The following is a 16,779-nucleotide window of genomic DNA, read 5'->3' on the forward strand; positions in this document are numbered from 1 at the left end:
CTCCCTGGTCCAAATGTTCCTGGAGGAGTACAAGGTTGGTACTGTGAGGACCAGACAAACTCCATTTTGAAAAAGAAACTCCATTTTGTGTTAAACCTGGCTAAGGGCTGAACCCAGATTCCAGGAAAAACCACAAAGTAGTCTAAACAGAAAAATTCCCCTAACAACACAATCAGCTCACCTTGAGAAAGCACCCAGAGTCCAAATATACTCTCTGCTGGTCAACCTGACCGGTGGATGGTCTGGCACATAACAACAGCCAATTAGGGGAAGCCAGGCCCAAGTTCCTAACGTCATCCGCCAGATACATTCTTAGCCATTTGAGGTCTGGCATGACTGCTTCAACCAATCTTTTCTATAGGTCAACTTGCCCCTTACAACTGTTACCCAACCGTGAAACGCAAAGGCTTGTAATTCCCTGCTTGCAATTTTTCTGTCCCGTCATATATTATAAAACCCATTTCTTTTTCTAAAACCTATTTTAAAAAAAGAAAACCCTCTCAATTGAGACTCAGGGCCACTTCCCTGCATCTGCTGTGTCAGTGCATAGGAGGTGTGGCCCAGGCTGGAGCCTGCAATAAAGACTTCCTTGTCATTGCATTTGGACTCAGCTCTTGGGTGGTCTGTTCAGGAGTCTCTCATAATTTGGGTATAACACTACCAGCCAAAAAGATAACTATAGGCTTACATTTCAAATAGTGCCTGAGCCCCAAACATCAACAGAATGAGGGAAAGGCACAAGAGGTGTAGCTGGCCACCTGATGAGGGCAAAATACAGCTCTAAGATGATCAATAGCCTCTGGTCCCGCCAGCCACCGCCTGACCCACGTTCACCTTCTCACTCTGTACTCTGCTGGCTGCAGATGGGATGGAAGCGACACCTTTATATTGCTGATAAAGCGCCATGACCGAAGCAACTTAGAAAACATTTATCTGGGCTTGTGGTTTTAGAGGGTTAGAGACCATGGATGGCAGAGTAAAGGAATGGAGGCAGGCCCGAAAGCTCACGCCTCAGACTGTAAGCAAGAGGCAGAGATCCACTGGGTACGGCACAAAGCTTTTGAAAGCTCAAAGCCTGTCCTCAGTGACACACCTTGTGGGCATCTTAGACAAACTGCAGAAGGCAAGAAGGTGGTTTAGTTCAACAGGACTCAGTAGCAGGTGTTGGTTCGAACTTTGGGAGTCTGACCCTGAATTGTTTATTTTAGGCTTATTTAAGCTCAGCACACTCTAGTGAAAACAATTCTGATGATAATTAACTCAATCCTGCATGCTCAACGTAGCATATATAAATCTCCTAGAGGAGCAAAGTAAGCTAAATACAGATCAGACTGACTTCATCAAACCTCTCGGTAAAATACATAAAGATACACTCTGAGAAAAACAAATTTATGATCAGGGTTTGGGAGGGATCCAGTGCTGGAAAATCTCCAGGCACACAGATAGTGCAAAGGTCACCAGGCTAGTAATCTCTTCTCCACTCCTGCCTCCTGTGTAGACAACAGGTTCTGCATCCCTTCCCGTGAGGGAACAAAACCCTGCCAAAGACCAGCTCTGACATCCAGGGTAAACTGAGGTGAGGCATAGAGTCCGCAATTGATCACTCAGCAGACTTGTCTCTAAGAAACAAAATTTGATCCTCTGGGGCTGGTGAAGTACTCCTTGGAGCCGGCGGAAAAACTTTTTAGGGTTGGCAAGAAACCCTCCATGGCTGAAAAAAAAAATGGGGAGGGAGGCGGTGAGGGGGGAATCAAGAGAGTCCAAGATAGCCAAGGCTACACAGAGAAACCCTGTCTCAAAAAAACAAAAACAAAAAACAAAAAGAATCACACACACAAACAGTGGATGAAACAAGCTTCAACAAGCTCTAACAACTTCATACAGACACACACACACACACACACACACACACACAGACACACACACACACACACATTTTTTGTGGATGAAGCAAAGGTCCAACAAGTATATTTTTTATCCCACAGCTTATGTATCCCAGCAAAATCTTTTAACTATTTAAAAATCACAATGTGGTTGCATTCCATTTTTCTTAGAGTGAACAACTACAGTGAATATACACAGAAAACCATGCTCTCTACTACCCTCAGATGATCAATGTTTCACATATTATGGATATAAAACAAATTATTCCCAAAAACCCAACCACGTTCATAACTAAGCAACTTGTTATAGATTAACAGTGTAAGCAAACAGAGTAATTTTCCCGCCAGTGTCTCTTGTTGGCAGGCTGCAATTTGCAGTTACAAAGAAAGAATCAGTTATTTTATTATTTATCTTTAAAAAGTAATCTTATAAAACTTGTAAAAAGAAGCACAAATCTAAACTTTTATATTAAAAAAAAAACCAGTCATTTCTACCTTAAGTCCTCAGGATGCACATATGCTTAATAACTTTCTATTATTTATTTAATTATTTATTAATAATTATTTATTATTGCCTCAGGAAGCTGAGGCAAAATGGGTACAAGAAATTAATCATCACTTTGAACACCAGTCCAGCTTTAGCGAGAGAGGTGCATCAGCCGTTGCTAGTCAGGCTACCTTCATTCTTATTCCCTGACCTCAAAAAATTCCCTTGCTCAACTATTAAGAGTGTGCCTTTCAGCTGTGTGTGGTGGTGCACGCACACCTTTAATGCCAGCATTGGGAGGCAAAGGCAGGCAGATCTCTGTTAGTTCGAGGCCAGCCTGAGTCCAGAACAGCCAGAGCTATTACACAGATAAACTTTGTCTAAAAAAAAAAAAAAGAATGTGCCTTTCTGAACTTCAAATTGTTCCCTAAGATTTTCTACATGAAAGCTACTAGCAAAAACATCTTAACCTAACTTTACTAACAAGCTACATCTCCAAATTCTTTCTAAGGGTGGTGGACATTACTAACAATGTATGTCTCTAAGTCCTTCTGAGGGTTGTGGATAAATCATTAATCTGCTCCAGCAGCGATGCTTGAAAAGGATCAAGCACTGTTGTAAGTGCCAATGACACTGCCAGTGAGAGGCTGGAAACTCCCCACCCCATCCCACTGCCCCCCACCCCATTGGGCTGCATTTCCTGAGTTCTAAAGCTGTTTTGCTGTCCCTCCTGCATGGCCCTCATCACAACCCTATGGAGACCAAGTAGTCAGATGTCCAACACTGACTATCAGTCAAACCACCTCTGCAGTCTTCTCAAACTGCTGACTCTGCAGAGTGCAACACAAGACTCAGCTCCCTGTCTGCTCCCTCACTTCTGTGGGAGCAGGCATCGTGAGCTCTATCCTGTATTCTGATTATATTTAGCTGTTAGAATTAAATATAAGTGGGGTGGGAGGTGGGGAGCTGGCCCTGTTGGTGACATGCTGGCTGCTGCAGGAGGAGGACCCAAGTTCACATCCCCTGCACCTACACCAAAGTGGCCACTGCAACTTAAGTAACAGGTTCTCCAAAGACCATGAATTATCCGGCAGTAACTTTGCAATAGGAATTTCAGGCCAGCGGAAATGAAGTGAGTACTTAAGGAGGCTGAGATGAGGGGAAGGCAACGTACACATCACTACATATGCCATGTAAAAATAACCCTCACGTACAGGGATCAGTCACACAGCTAGCTGGCTCATTGTTAGGTAGACGGTTGTCAGGCCTCTCTGTGCCAGGTTGTGGTCCTGTCAGAATCTTTCGGTATAGTTAGTTTCTCTTCCCTTCTACTCCTCCTCCATTTGCCTGCTTTGAGACAAGAACTCACTTGCCTCAGACTGGAGACACAGTCTTACTGCCTCAGCCTCCCAAGTGCTGGGAATGTAGCTCAGGGAGCAAAGCACTTGGCTAGCACGTATAAAGCCATAGTCTGATCTCTAGACCACACACGTGTAATAACAAATAGTATAATATACAATATAGTATAATAATAATAATAATAATAATAATAATAATAATAATAATAATATCACAACAGTGTGGTAGCTACAAAACAGAAAAACACACTGTTAAGGGCCAATGAACTCACAAAAGGGACATGCACGGATCCAGGGAGGACTGTGTTTGAGACGTCCTGCATGAGGAAAAGCTCAAGCTGTGCTTGTTTGTTCCGTTTGAATGACTATATTAGAGTGAGACAATTGCCAGGCGGTGGTGGCACACGCCTTTAATCCCAGCACGTGGGAGGCAGAGGCAGGCGATCACTGTGAGTTCGAGACCAGCCCGGTCTACAAAGTGAGTCCAGGACAGCCAAGGCCACACAGAGAAACCTTGTCTCAAAAAAACAAAAACATTAAAAAAAAAAAAAGTGAGACGATTTAATAAAGCGTGTGAAGCCACATTCTAATTCAAACCACTTTCTCTGCAATTTCTTTTGCGTGTAAGTCACAGTGAGTAGGACATGTTACCTGCTAGGATAGTTTTAATGGCCTTGGAAAGACAGACTAGTGGAGGGCAGTGGGAGTGGCTTTACCTACAGTCCCAGCCCTTTCTGTTAAAGTAGCAGAGGTGTTCCCACCCTTCAGGTCCGGCTTCTGAATTTACAGAGCATCAGTGACAGCTGGGTAAGTAAGCTGGCCGATGCAACCCGGTGGGGTTCAAGCATCATCAGGTGCCTTTCCCAGAGGCAACCTCCCCAGGGTGCATCCAGAACATTCCTCTCTAATTAGAGTGGAGTAAAAACCTAGACATCCAATGGAAGCAGCATTCTTCACAAAATTCCTAACCCTTTCTTAAAGGAGACCGTTTCTTAATCATTTGCTGCCAAATGTCAGCCCTTAGGCCTGAATGGTTAAATATACTGTTTATTTCTCTTCCCCAGTCAAGAGGGATTTCCTTTGGTTTGCTTTTATTTTTTTGATCTTTGAGACAAGCCCAAATTCTGGAGAACAAACCAACTTGGAATTCACTATGTAGCCCAGGCTGGCCTTAAACCTAAGTCATTCCTCCTGTCCCAGCCTCCCAAGCACTGGGATTACAGGTGTGGGCCGCTATACTTAATTAAGAGTTTTCTCCTTTCTTTGTTCTTGTTGGAGACAGTCTTGTAAAGTCCAGGCAGGCCTCAAGTTTCCTAGGTAGCTGAGGCTGACCTTGAACTCCTGAACCTCTGGTCTCCATCTCTCAAGTGCTGGGCTCCCTGGCCTGTGCTACCACACCTGACAGAAGGGGTTTCTTTATTACAATTCTCATACTTCACCACCACCTCAGCAGTGAAGCATGCTGGCCCTTTAACAGGTGAGCAGAGGCAGTGCTGAGCCTTCAAAAGCTACGAGAAGCAAGCAGGCCCTGGCCCAGGCTACCATGTCAGAGGGACAGCAGCAGTAGGTAGTGGGTATTGGCAGCAGGGTGTCACCGTGAACAGAAAGTGGTGGCCGGGTTGTGTTCTTCCTTGCTTAGCCAGATGCCTCGCTTCTGTCAGCTGAGCTGATGGGATGGGGATGGGAGATTATGCTGATCTCACTTCCTGAAGGCGGGCTCAATAATTATCCACCCGGGTGTGCTGGAAGGAGACCAGAGATGTTTTAGGTCATCCATCCTTCCTGACTGAGGAAGAGAATGTCTCTGGGTCTCTTCTCTGCTCCAGGTTTCCCTTGCTTCTCTATCAGTGGAGGACACAACTGAGAAGGAAGCCAACTAGGTTGCCGAGATGAAATGCCTTGAAGGTATTGCAAATAGACTGGGGTGTCTACATATGGCGATGTCCAGAGGTAACACAGGCAAGAGGTTAAGAAGCCAGGCTTGAGTCGGTGTGGTGGTGCACTCCTGTTAGCCCAGCACTCAGGAGGCAAAGGCGGAGATGGAGGCAGAGACAGGCAGATCTCTACGAGTTGAAGGCCAGCCTGGTCTACAAAGTGAGTCCAGGACAGCCAAAGCTACACAGAGAAACCCTGTCTCAAAAAAGCCAGAGAGAGAGAGAGAGAGAAAAAAAAAAAAAAAGAGACAGACAGACAGACCAGGCTGACTGACTGTGAAAGTTCTTCCACTTGTCACTGAGGAAGATTTTTCTGGGCTTTTATTTTCCTTGCCCCTGTGGGGAAACTCTCAGCAATGCTCCTGACTTCTCTGAGCGTTCAGTAGATGCACGGGTGAAGTATCTAGCATGCAAGGTGAAGCTAACTCTGAGTTGGGACACCTGAGACTAGTCCATTTAAGAGGCAACAGAAATGCTGGTTTTAAGGAGGAGCAGGTGGAGAGAGAAGCCTGTGGTCTCCATTCAGGCCATTGAAACAATATGTGCAAAGTGGAAGGGGTTTGCTAGCTGCCAGGTGCTGTTGGTCACTGGGAATGTCCTGGGGGCAGCAAGGCTGGGAACAGCACCGAGGCGATACTTAAAAATGGTTCTGAGAATGGCTTCCGAGCAGTTTCTGTTGAGTGTCGGCCTGTCTAGGTGAGAGTTCTCACACCAGTGTCTCCGTCTCTTCTCCAGGTCTGCACTTACACCAGAGACCAGGCAAGTTCTCGGTTCCTGTGGCTCCCGAAGAAGCCTTAGTGTCTGCCTTCCGCCTGCAGGAAGGGGAAGGGGAGGAGTATGAAGAGGAAGACGTGTGTTCAGACTGGGCCCCGGAAGTCGGGGAGGAAGGGAATGACCTTGGGGATCCAGCCATACTGAGTGCCATCCAAAATGCCCACATACCACGGCAGGTAGGGATAGAGAAAGTGGTCCCAAACTTAGACGGTCACAGACTGTCACCCAATACTTCTCTGACCACCGAGACTTCTTTGTTAAGACCCATTGTGAATTAATAGGCTTTATTCCAGGTATGATGCTGAGTTAGGGCTTTTTCCTTCCCCTCCCCCTTCTTTCTGTCTCCCAGGTTAAGTTTCTGCAGCTGTCCTTTACCTAAAACCATGTCCTAAGCAAGGTGCGGTGGTGCACACCTGCAATCCTAGCACTGAGACTCCTGAGGTAGGAACAGAAGGATCGTCGTGACTGGATCCTTCTGGATTACATAAAGAGACCCATTCACAGACAGACAAGATGGACAGACAAACAGGACAAGTCAGACACACAATAGAGCAGACCAGACAAGATCAGAAAGACCTAGAGGAGACCAGACAGACAGACAGACAGACAGGACTGATGGCAAGACAGGGCAGGGCAGAGAGACAGACAGCAAAACCAGATGAACAGACAGATACAGCATAGACAGATGGACAGACCGGATAGACAGGACAGGACAGATGGACAGGACAGGATAGACCAGCCTGGACAGGACAAGATAGGACAGACACACACACCCCAAAGCCAAACAAACAAACAAACAACAAAATTCTACAAGGCTGGGAAGATGCTCAGTTGGCATCAAGCTCTTGCCTTGAAAATGTGAGGACCTGAGTTCAGATGCCCAGAACATTGGCAAAAGCCTGGATCCAGCAGCTTGTGCCTGTAATGTCAGCCACTTTGAGATGGGAGGTAGGGACAAGAGGTCCTTAGAAACTTAAAGCCAGCTCGCCCAGCCAGGCAAAGTTCCAGGCTGATGAGGAAAAGGGGGAGAGAATCCTGTGGACCAACACCAGAGGATATCCTCCATATGCACGCTGTATACAAGCATACCAAGTGTAGTTACACATAATGTGTGGACACAACGCTCCAACAGGGCTCTGTGTCTCCCATAGCTAGTGAGTGACCTTACTATTGGTGAGTCACCTTTGTCTTAGCTCTTGTGTCTTGGCAGGCCATTCCTAGGATTTCACCCTTAAATTCACATGACCAGTGGAGAAAGATAAGGACTTCCCCAGTAGTAAGTGAGGTGACTCAGGCCTCCTGCAACCTACTCCTAAAATGTCAGTCGTCATCTCAGGAGGAAGAAGGATCCTGGCCTGTTTGGCCTTGAGGATGAAGGAGGAAGGCCAGGATTTCACTGTCGTGGTTGTTGAAATGATTGGCTTTGCTGCCCCAGCCTTGTTCCCATGGAAACAAAAGGAGAAGACAGAGTAGTGGGTCCACATGAATCTGGCTCCCCCCACCCACCCCCTTTTCTGTTCCAGAGAAAGCGGCACAGTTCCGCTGGAGTCAGGGCCTCTAGTGCTTTGGGGATGTCACAAGCCTCCCTGCATCTTCTGTGGCCGGTGAGTCTGCTCTTGTCTCCATCCTGTGAAGAGGTGACTGAGTGATGCAGAGTAGTCCTTTCCTGGAAGTACTGTGTCCCTTGCTTCCTCCGTAAGGTTGTTTGCCCTTCTTGGCCTAGAGACAGAGGGCCCCCAGTGAGGCACTGCTGTGGGGAGGGTGGCCACATCATGTGGAAGAGTTTGGCAAATGCCAGGTGGTGCAGGACAGCCTTAGTAAGTGCTCCTGGAACTGCCACTCATACTAAATGGGGCAAGCTAGACCCCTGTCCACCATTATCAAATACCTTAGAGGATGATCAGCACTGGACGTAGGGCAGGAAAGACACCTGCCATCCACGAATTACATAATTGTGTGAAAACTGGGGACCAGGAAATCCTGTAGGGAGAGCTGTGAGGTAATTAAGCTCTGCTGAGGGCTTGATCGAGGAGGGAAAAAAGCAGAGGGGCCTGCCCTCAATGGCTGAAGACAGAACACAAACGCAGGAGGCATGTTCAAAAGCACGTCCTCCCCACCTCCGTGCAGCCAGGGACTGCACAGTCTCCACAGCTGCCTCCAGGGCTCCCCAACAAAGCAAAATGTTGGCTGAAATTTTTGAGGGGCAAAAGGCTGGTGAGGAACCCAGAGACAGGAAATGGCCTGAGCTAGGCAGCATTCTCTCCTCGCTGGCTGGAGTGTCCCCCTTGTCTCTTGAACTACCTATTGCCAATTCCTTTTCAGCCTGTGTCTCCAGCGTGTCACTTTGGACCTCAACAGCCTTCGCCAGATCCTTTTCTCTTCTACAGCCCACTGACCCAATGGCCCCCTAAACTCAGGTACCAGTGACAGGTGGCTTTGTCAGGGCAAGCTGAGTTCCTCCTACAGTTCACAAGACATGGTGACCAAGGACCACCTCTATTGCCTTTTACCAACTGCCACAGAAAAAACACTTAAGAGAGGTTCACTAATAAAACTCCCAGAAGCATAGTCCAGTCTCTGCCTTCTCGCAGAGGAAGAAGAAACAGAGCCCCAAGAAACTTAAAGAAGTGAGGTCCGCTATCCTGACAGAACTGAGCCTAGACCTCAGAGCTGCGCACAACCAAGCCAAAAGCTTGCCTGGTGTGCCCAGATGGTCTGCAGACCGGTTACAGAGAGTCCTATCTCAGGATGGAGAAATGAGGAGTGTGACTTTTTCCTGCTTTTTGATTTGGGGGAGGCTCGTAGATGCATAGGGCTGCCTTTGCTGTTCCCTGGAGCTTACCGGAGCTAAAGGGATGGGAGGCGTTGGGGTGCAGAGCAGAAGGTTTCTACTCAGCTGGTTTCCTTTTAAGCCTTCCCAGTCATCTGACCCAGCTCCACCCTCAGCACCTACAGATCCTACTGCAGCAGCGGAGAGAAGAATCGAGGTAAAGTCTAGATGAGAGAAGGAGGGCGGGAGGGGACCAGCCTGTATGTATCCTGGATACTTCCTTGTGACAGCCTTCTTCCCCCCCAAGCCACCATCACTGTTGCCCAACACTGCGCCCTTTCCAGTCCTTCCAAGGACACCCCACTGCCTTTTCACCTCTCCTTGGGAAGTCACTAACTATGGCGGGGCTGGCCTAAAGGGATGTCTCTGCTGGTTTGAAGTCTCCTAGCCCGGAAGTCTTGGTCTCTGAAGCCGGACCCCTACGCCAACCTCATGACCCGAAAAGAGAAGGACTGGGTGATCAAAGTGCAGATGGTTCAGCTGCAGAGCGAGAACCCCCGCCTGGATGACTATTACTACCAGGTGAGCTCAGGGCCCCGAGGCCTGGCTTTTGACCTTGGCCAGATTGAGTTAGGACTCCTGGCCCTTCTCTGACCTTCTCTATGACCAACCCATAGAGGCCGCATCTGTTAGGTGCTTGGCACAGTCACCATCTTTCTAAAGTTAGTGTCCCAAGCTCCTTCTCCTACACTTTGGTCAACTGGGGTTATTCACTGTTTTCTAAATACCCAGGTTTGTCTCTATCCCTTGAGAGGTTTCCTTACTACCCTGGGGAATGTGGGTGTGTCTGCCTCTGTCCACTTTTGTGAGCCTTAGAAATGCCTTTATAAGCTCTCCACACACTTCTCCTGTTCCCCGGACTCTCAGGAGTACTATCGGAAGCTAGAGAAGAGGCAGGCAGACAAAGAGCTGCTTGGACAGAGGAACAGGGTTGAGTCCCACAAGCTGGTCACGCCTTATATCCAAAAGGCAGGAGTTTATGAGTCAGGTATGGCCAGGCTGCTGGACGCGGATGATGCGGCTGGATACCTGGGCGGGTAGGTGTCCCTAGGGAGGATCGCTTGCATCCTGGCTCTCTTTCTGCAGTGGTCCGAATCCAGGGTTCCCTGGGCCAGGTAGCTGTATCAACATGTCTTAGCCCTCGCCGAGCTATTGATGCTGTATCTCACGGGACTCAAGAGCAGGTAGGAGAGTGTGATCATCCCAAATTTTTTTTCCTGTCACCCTCTCTGCCTCCCCTCCCCCTACCCCACACCCTCTCCCCCTACCCCATGCCCTCTTCCTCCACCCCACCCGCCTTGTCTAGAACACATTCTCCTTTGGGTTTAAACTGCGATGTAAGAGTGATGGAGCTGTATGGTCAGACTTTGTATCCAGCCTTTTCCAGCTGCACTGATGGTGTGGCTGATGGCCAGGGACTCTTGTGCCTAGGATACAGGAGCGGCAAGCAGCCAGAGGCTTCGAGTGTTGTCCCAGATTGAAAAGGTGAGATAAACTCACTGGGAGGTGTTCTTGGCCAGGTTTTTAGGGACACCTCAATTAATCCCTTCCCCCACACTGCCGAATTCCCAGATGTTCCTTCAGTTACTAAAGATAGAAGAGGGCCGGAAGGATGGGTTTCCACAGCACTGCCTCTCGTGGGAACAGAGCAACCAGGTTGAGAAACTCTTCCAGGCCTTAAGGACCCAGGAGCAGAGCAGCCTGGGGTGAGTATGAGGGAGTCTCACTTTACCTCAGAAGAGGAAAGTCAGCGGGTATTGGCCTTGCTACTGCCACGAAGCCTTCTTTCCTGGCCCAACAGTCACAATACGGTCCTCTCTCTCCTGTAGGGAGACAGCAGATAACCTTCTGCAGGTGCTGTCTGTGAGGAAAGGGAAGATGTTGGTGGCCCGGCTGATCCCCTTCTTGCGCCGTGACCAAGCCGTTAGCCTTCTCCTGTATGTCATCTACCATCTGCCCCTCCTGATCTGGAGGGACATGGCTGACCAGGTGCTGTGGCGACAAGTAGAAAACAGAACTGTCTTGGTGGGTTTAGGATCTTTTGGCCCCTCCACTCCCTCCCTTCCTAGAGATGTTGCCCACCCCTAAATAGGGACGTGACAGAAGAAACAACCAACCCTAGGACAGCAGGTCATCCTCAGGTATGATGAGCAAAAGTAAACAGACGGATGGCTGTACAGGTCTGAGTCTGCTATGAGCTTGAGAAGAGATAAGGGTCCCCTGGTAAGAGGTGAGTCTCCTATCTACTTCCTATAGAAAGCCACTGTAAGCCAGGCGTGGTGGCGCACGCCTTTAATCCCAGCACTCGGGAGGCAGAGGCAGGCGGATCTCTGTGAGTTCAAGGCCAGCCTGGTCTACAAAGTGAGTCTAGGACAGCTAAAATAACACCAGAGAAACCCTGTCTTGAAAAAAACCTAAATAAATAAATAAGTAATAATAATAATAATATAAAAATAAAAAAATAAAAGAAAGAAAAAGAAAGCCATTGTAAAATAAGAGGTCAGTACTGTAGGACTCTTGTTAGGAATAGAGAGTTCTGAGCAGGATTAGGCCTCACAAGGAACCTGACTAGGAAAATGCCTAAAGCTGGTCAGCCAGGGAAGGGACTGCAGACAAAGTATGAGGAGATGGACTTAGAAGTAGAGTTGGGAGAGACACTTCTTGATCTTCTTGCAGGCTCTCCACATGTTGTTCAAACCTCTGCAAAAATATATCGGTCATTTGACTTTCCGCCAACTCCTCCAGGGACTGCAAGGTTTAATGTTGCTTTCACCTGAAGCCTCAGAGCGGCCAGTCTCCGTGGTGCTTCAGAATCAGGTAATAGGGGGTGGGGGTGGGGTGGGGGATGGGTGGGGGGGTGGGGGGGTGGGGGAAACACCTTTCTTTCCACAGATGGCTCTGTGTTTGTTTTGATTTTCTTGAGACAGGGTCTCACGTTGTTTAGGCTGACCTAGAAATCTCCCTGTAACCAAGGATAACCTTGAACTGCTAATCTTTCTGTTGGCGCGTGGCCACCGGAACAGGCCTCCCGTAGACAACTTCTAAAGGGCACCCCTAGAAAGGAGCAGTCAGAGAACGGTCTCGTTTCTACACAAGTCTCATCCGCAGCAGCACTCCTCTAGGTCTCGTGAGAACGGGTCATGATGTGCTCCCAGTGCTTGCAAGCTGAGGCAGAGGGCTCATGTGTTCAAGATCAGCTTAAGCTGTGTAGCAAGTGTTAAGCCATTCCAAACTTCTCTCAAAAAACCAAAAACCTCCCCTGAGCAGAGAGCTTATTAAATAACCAGGGCCTTGTTGTGGTAGTGGGGTGCGGGTGGCTCTGCTTTGCCCCCACTTCCTCTTTCGCTTCCCTTCCTTTCCCTGTCTCTCTCCCCCTTTTCTTTCCACACCGTCAGGCAGTGTTGCTTTTGAACCTGTGGTGAGGCTTGTGGTGAGCGCCATGGAGGGAATGACATAAAAACCCAGGGCTTCTCACGTCCTGGCATTTAGAAAAAAGAAGTACACGTCTTGGCTGGTGGGTACAGCTCAGCTGGAAGAGTGCAGATAGGACACGCATAAAGTCCTGGGTTTGAACTCCGTCCAGATTGAGTGTGGTGGTAGGAACTTGGATGGGAAAGTAGAAACAGGGATCACAGTTTCAAGGTGGCCTTTGTCTTTATGGTGAGTTCAAGACTAGTCTGAACTACCTGAGACCTGTATTGGGGGGGAAATGACACATCTGATGGACTCTCTCTGTGGCTGCTGGTGGTGGTGTGAGCTTCCACGTCAGAAGTCTCCAAACTTTTTATTGTTTACCAGAGAGAGAGAGAGAGAGAGAAGGCCAGGCATGATGGCACACACCTCTAATCCCAGCACTTGGGAGGCAGAAGCAGGTGGATCTCTGTGAGTTCAAGGGCAGCCTGGTCTACAAAGTGAGTCCAGGACAGCCAAGGCTACACAGAGAAACCCTATCTCAAAAAACCAAACCAACCAACCAACCAACCAAACAACAACAAATGGAGACACCCCATGCATTTATAATATTAGGTTCTTTTAAGGGGAAAACGGCAGTCTTTGCAGTCTTTGTCTCTGTGCTGAGCATCCAAACAAGGGCTTTTGTACACCGAGCACTTCCCGTACCATTGAACTCCACCCAGCCCACAAGAGCAGACTGTCAAGCTCTAGGGCCTTCTCTTGTGTATTCTCATCTGTACCTCTCTGCTTAAAGTGGTCCCTCTGAACGTATGGCCCACAGACTACCTGCACCAGAGTCCAGGTGCTGACCGGTGCCTTCATTCCGTCAGCTCTCAAAACACTTGTGGGGAGTTCAGAGCAGCGACTCCTTTGGGTTCAGCTGTAAAATCTGATGGCTCCCGTGGTGTTGGTCTCCATCTGGACACACAAGCCTGTCCTTTAGTTGGAGGAAGATGGCAAAGCTAGAGAAGCATGAACGCCTCGGTGAACATGTCTTGTCTTGAACTTCTATCACTCGTAGTTTGGGATATCTCTGCTTTATGCCCTGCTGAGTCACGGAGAGCAGCTGGTGGCCCTGGAGTCTTCCCTCCAACCCAGCGCCGACTGTGCAGCTTGGTAAGATCACAGAGGCCTTTTGTTAATACACTACTCCAATACCCCTGGGTGTGTAGAGTGAGCCCAACGAAAGAGTTCCTTAATAACACATTCAAGTACCAGGGAGGGAAGCTGGGCAAGAAAGAAGAAATAGCAGAACTGTATCTTCTCCCAGCCCTACATGGTGTCCTAGAATGTTGGTTTCCCAAGGAGACAGGGTCATAGTAATTAAAGAAGATACATTTAGAGCTGGGCATTGGTGGTGCACGCCTTTAATCCCAGCACTCGGGAGGCAGAGGCAGGTGGATCACTGTGGGTTCGAGGCCAGCCTGGTCTGCAAAGTGAGTCTAGGATAGTCAAAGCTACACAGAGAAACCCTGTCTCAAAAAACAAAAACAAAAATAAAAACAAAAAACAAACAAAAAAAAGAAGATACATTTAGAGTGGAACAGACCTGTCTATTGCAATGTAGCTTTGAGCCATTTCACTTCCTACTATTAACTCCTGAGAGTTAAGATCCATAGGAAGGAGGATGGATAGGCCTTCTCGGGTATCTCCCAAGTGCAGATGTGGCCTCTCAATTGCTATATGGGATGGGATCAATGGCTGCTGTGATGGAAGAATGATATCCGTTTCCTGCATTCCTTTCTGTGCCTCAGGACAGACTTGGTGATCCTGATTGCCTGGGAGATAGTTCAGCTGCCCCCGGCATCCCTGGCAGAACCTCTAGCCTTCCCCAGGAACCTGCTTCCCCTGTTCTGCCATCACATGGACAAACGATTAGTTCAGCAGCTGGAAGCCAGAATGGAGTAAGTGCTTAAGAAATAAAGTCACACCCCTTGTCAAGGCCAGTCCAGGTCTGTGTGTTAAATTTCCTGTAAACTGTGGTCATGAAAATTTTTATGTGCTTTAGACAAAAGTCTAGGGGCCAAGCATGGTAATGCATGCCTTTGATCTTAGCACTTGGGTCGGAGGTGAGTTCCAGGCCAGCCTGGTCTATATTAGCAAGTTCCAAGCCAGCTAGGGCTACATAGTGAGAGATGAGATTCTCTTAAAAAAAAAAAGCCAGTGAGATGGCTCAGCAGGTGGACTCACATGATGGAATGAGACAAGTGACTCCTAAAAGTTGTCCTGTGACCTCCAAATGTTTGCTATGGAGTGTGTGTTTGTGTGTGTGTAAATGAAAAAAATTAAAGTCACTCTAGATACTCAAGTATTTACCAAGTAACCCAGTCAGGAGTCATTAGGGTCCTGTGGCCTGTTTAGCCAAACCTTTGCATTTATTCCCAATGTTTGGTCATTTGTAGATGCTATTTTCAGAGCTGTAATTTGAAACATTGAATAGCTAATTTATTTAAAAAAGAATTGAGAGACTACTCCAGAATATAAGAGATATAACAGAGCTCATCTCTGTCCTCAGATGTTACCAGCTACTAGAAGGAGCCAGGCAGGAATTAAGCCATACATATTTGTAAGGTGGAATCGTGTTTTCAGCAGACTCTTGTTCTTTGTAGGCTTGCCTGCACCTACTGACTTATTAATTCTGGAACTGACATGTGAGAAACTGAACTATCAGACATGGAGCTACGTCACCTGTTTACAGCGATGCAGTTGAAGATATTTCCTATATTTTGTTATATTGGAGGACCCTGCCACAAGCTTTGTCATATCCTTTCCTAAAATCTAAGCAATTTGCCTAAAATCAAGGCATGACGACTTTAGGCATAATTAAAGAAATATCAAATGATATGTTGAAACTTTTTGTAAGTTTGGAATTACAATGAAGGCCTTTTTTTTTTTTTCCGACTATGTCAAGAATATCCTTCCTTATAAGGAACAAGGCCTTGTATTTAATAAACCGCTAATCTGGGACCTTGCTTCAGTGTTGCCAGACTTTATGTAAGCCAAACAGTCCAGCTAAGGCTGGGGGTTTTGCATATAAGTATCTTCCTTGGCAAAGGAAATACTTGGTTGCCTTTTGTCAAATGAAGTCCTGAGTTCATCAGGGAACACTAGAGTACCTTTTATGAGCCAGGCTGCGTTTCAGGCAGGAAGATCACAGTGGGGCCCAGGCTTCTGAGATCTCCAGGCTTCCACAGAGGTTGGGCAGGAATGGGCACACACTATCGATTCCTTATAAATACTGTGGGGAGACATGAGGTGAGCTGAGAGGGACTGGAGTAGAGAGAGGCTCTGGACTGAGCCAGCAAGGCATGCTAACAGAGGCTGCAGTGAAGTCAACACGGTCAGATTGTGGAAGGGGTCCTAGTAACTGGCAAGCCGGTGAAGGGGCTCGGGAGTCCAATAAACAACTTGACAAGGTACTGTTCGATTTGCCCAAACTCCTTTTCCACACCTCTCAGCTCTCTCCCCTTTCTCCCCTATATCGGATTGTGTGTACTAACCCGAGAAGAAACTAAAAGGTGACCTCCTTCACCATCCCGCTCTGTACTCCTCCGTCTGTTACAAAGAATATCGTTTGACTTCAATATTCATGCTTATCTTCATGACTGTAAGAGTCCTCGGTGGAGGACCACAGAGAATAGGTTATATTTGACCTCAGAAGAAGGGCTATTGGTCTGAAAGGTTGGCACCGCCAAACCCTGCAGCTGGATAGCCAAGAGTACAGAAAAACCCACCACGCAAGGTCTACAAACCGGTTTGTAGTTAGGAGAAGGAACAGCCAGCCTAGGGAATGCTTTCTGAGTAAACTATTCGTCAAAACTTCCTAGTGGGAGGTAGATCAGATTGCCAGGTTTTCCTAACGCTGGGATCCCAGACATCTGATAGCTTTCCAAAATTACGTGGGGGTAGATTTCTTGGAAGCCGACAGGACTGGGTGGGGTGTCTGTTTTGAGGCCCGGTTTTTGTTTTGTTTTTTAGGGGAAAGGGCTCCTTAATAGTTGTAGACTGTGTTTTTGTTTTTTCGAGATAGGGTTTCTCTGTGTAGCCTTGGATGTCCTAG

General features: G+C 47.7%; 1 protein-coding gene across 4 annotated transcripts; it reads left to right on the top strand.

The window, feature by feature from the left end:
* Window positions 1-5,496: 5,496 nt before the first annotated feature.
* Window positions 5,497-15,571, top strand: PATL2 (PAT1 homolog 2; the record flags this gene model as incomplete). Of its 4 annotated transcripts, none has more annotated exons than XM_084777889.1 (15): window positions 5,497-5,633; window positions 6,398-6,612; window positions 7,960-8,040; window positions 8,759-8,853; window positions 9,349-9,423; window positions 9,647-9,788; window positions 10,134-10,254; window positions 10,353-10,450; window positions 10,698-10,751; window positions 10,839-10,972; window positions 11,096-11,291; window positions 11,943-12,083; window positions 13,741-13,835; window positions 14,474-14,623; window positions 15,329-15,571. In XM_084777889.1, the coding sequence occupies exons 1-15, from the start codon at window positions 5,618-5,620 to the stop codon at window positions 15,345-15,347; spliced, it is 1,632 nt and encodes a 543-aa protein (XP_084634015.1). In that variant the 5' UTR covers window positions 5,497-5,617. The 4 variants fall into 4 exon arrangements, with proteins under 4 accessions (XP_084634015.1, XP_084634017.1, XP_084634016.1 ...); XM_084777891.1 differs by having other exon boundaries at window positions 11,096-11,255; XM_084777890.1 differs by lacking the exon at window positions 15,329-15,571 and having other exon boundaries at window positions 14,474-14,627.
* Window positions 15,572-16,779: the final 1,208 nt, after the last annotated feature.

This window comes from Acomys minous (genome assembly GCF_964271855.1).
Source record: "Acomys minous genome assembly, chromosome: 3".
In the NCBI taxonomy this organism is placed as follows: Eukaryota; Metazoa; Chordata; class Mammalia; order Rodentia; family Muridae; genus Acomys; species Acomys minous.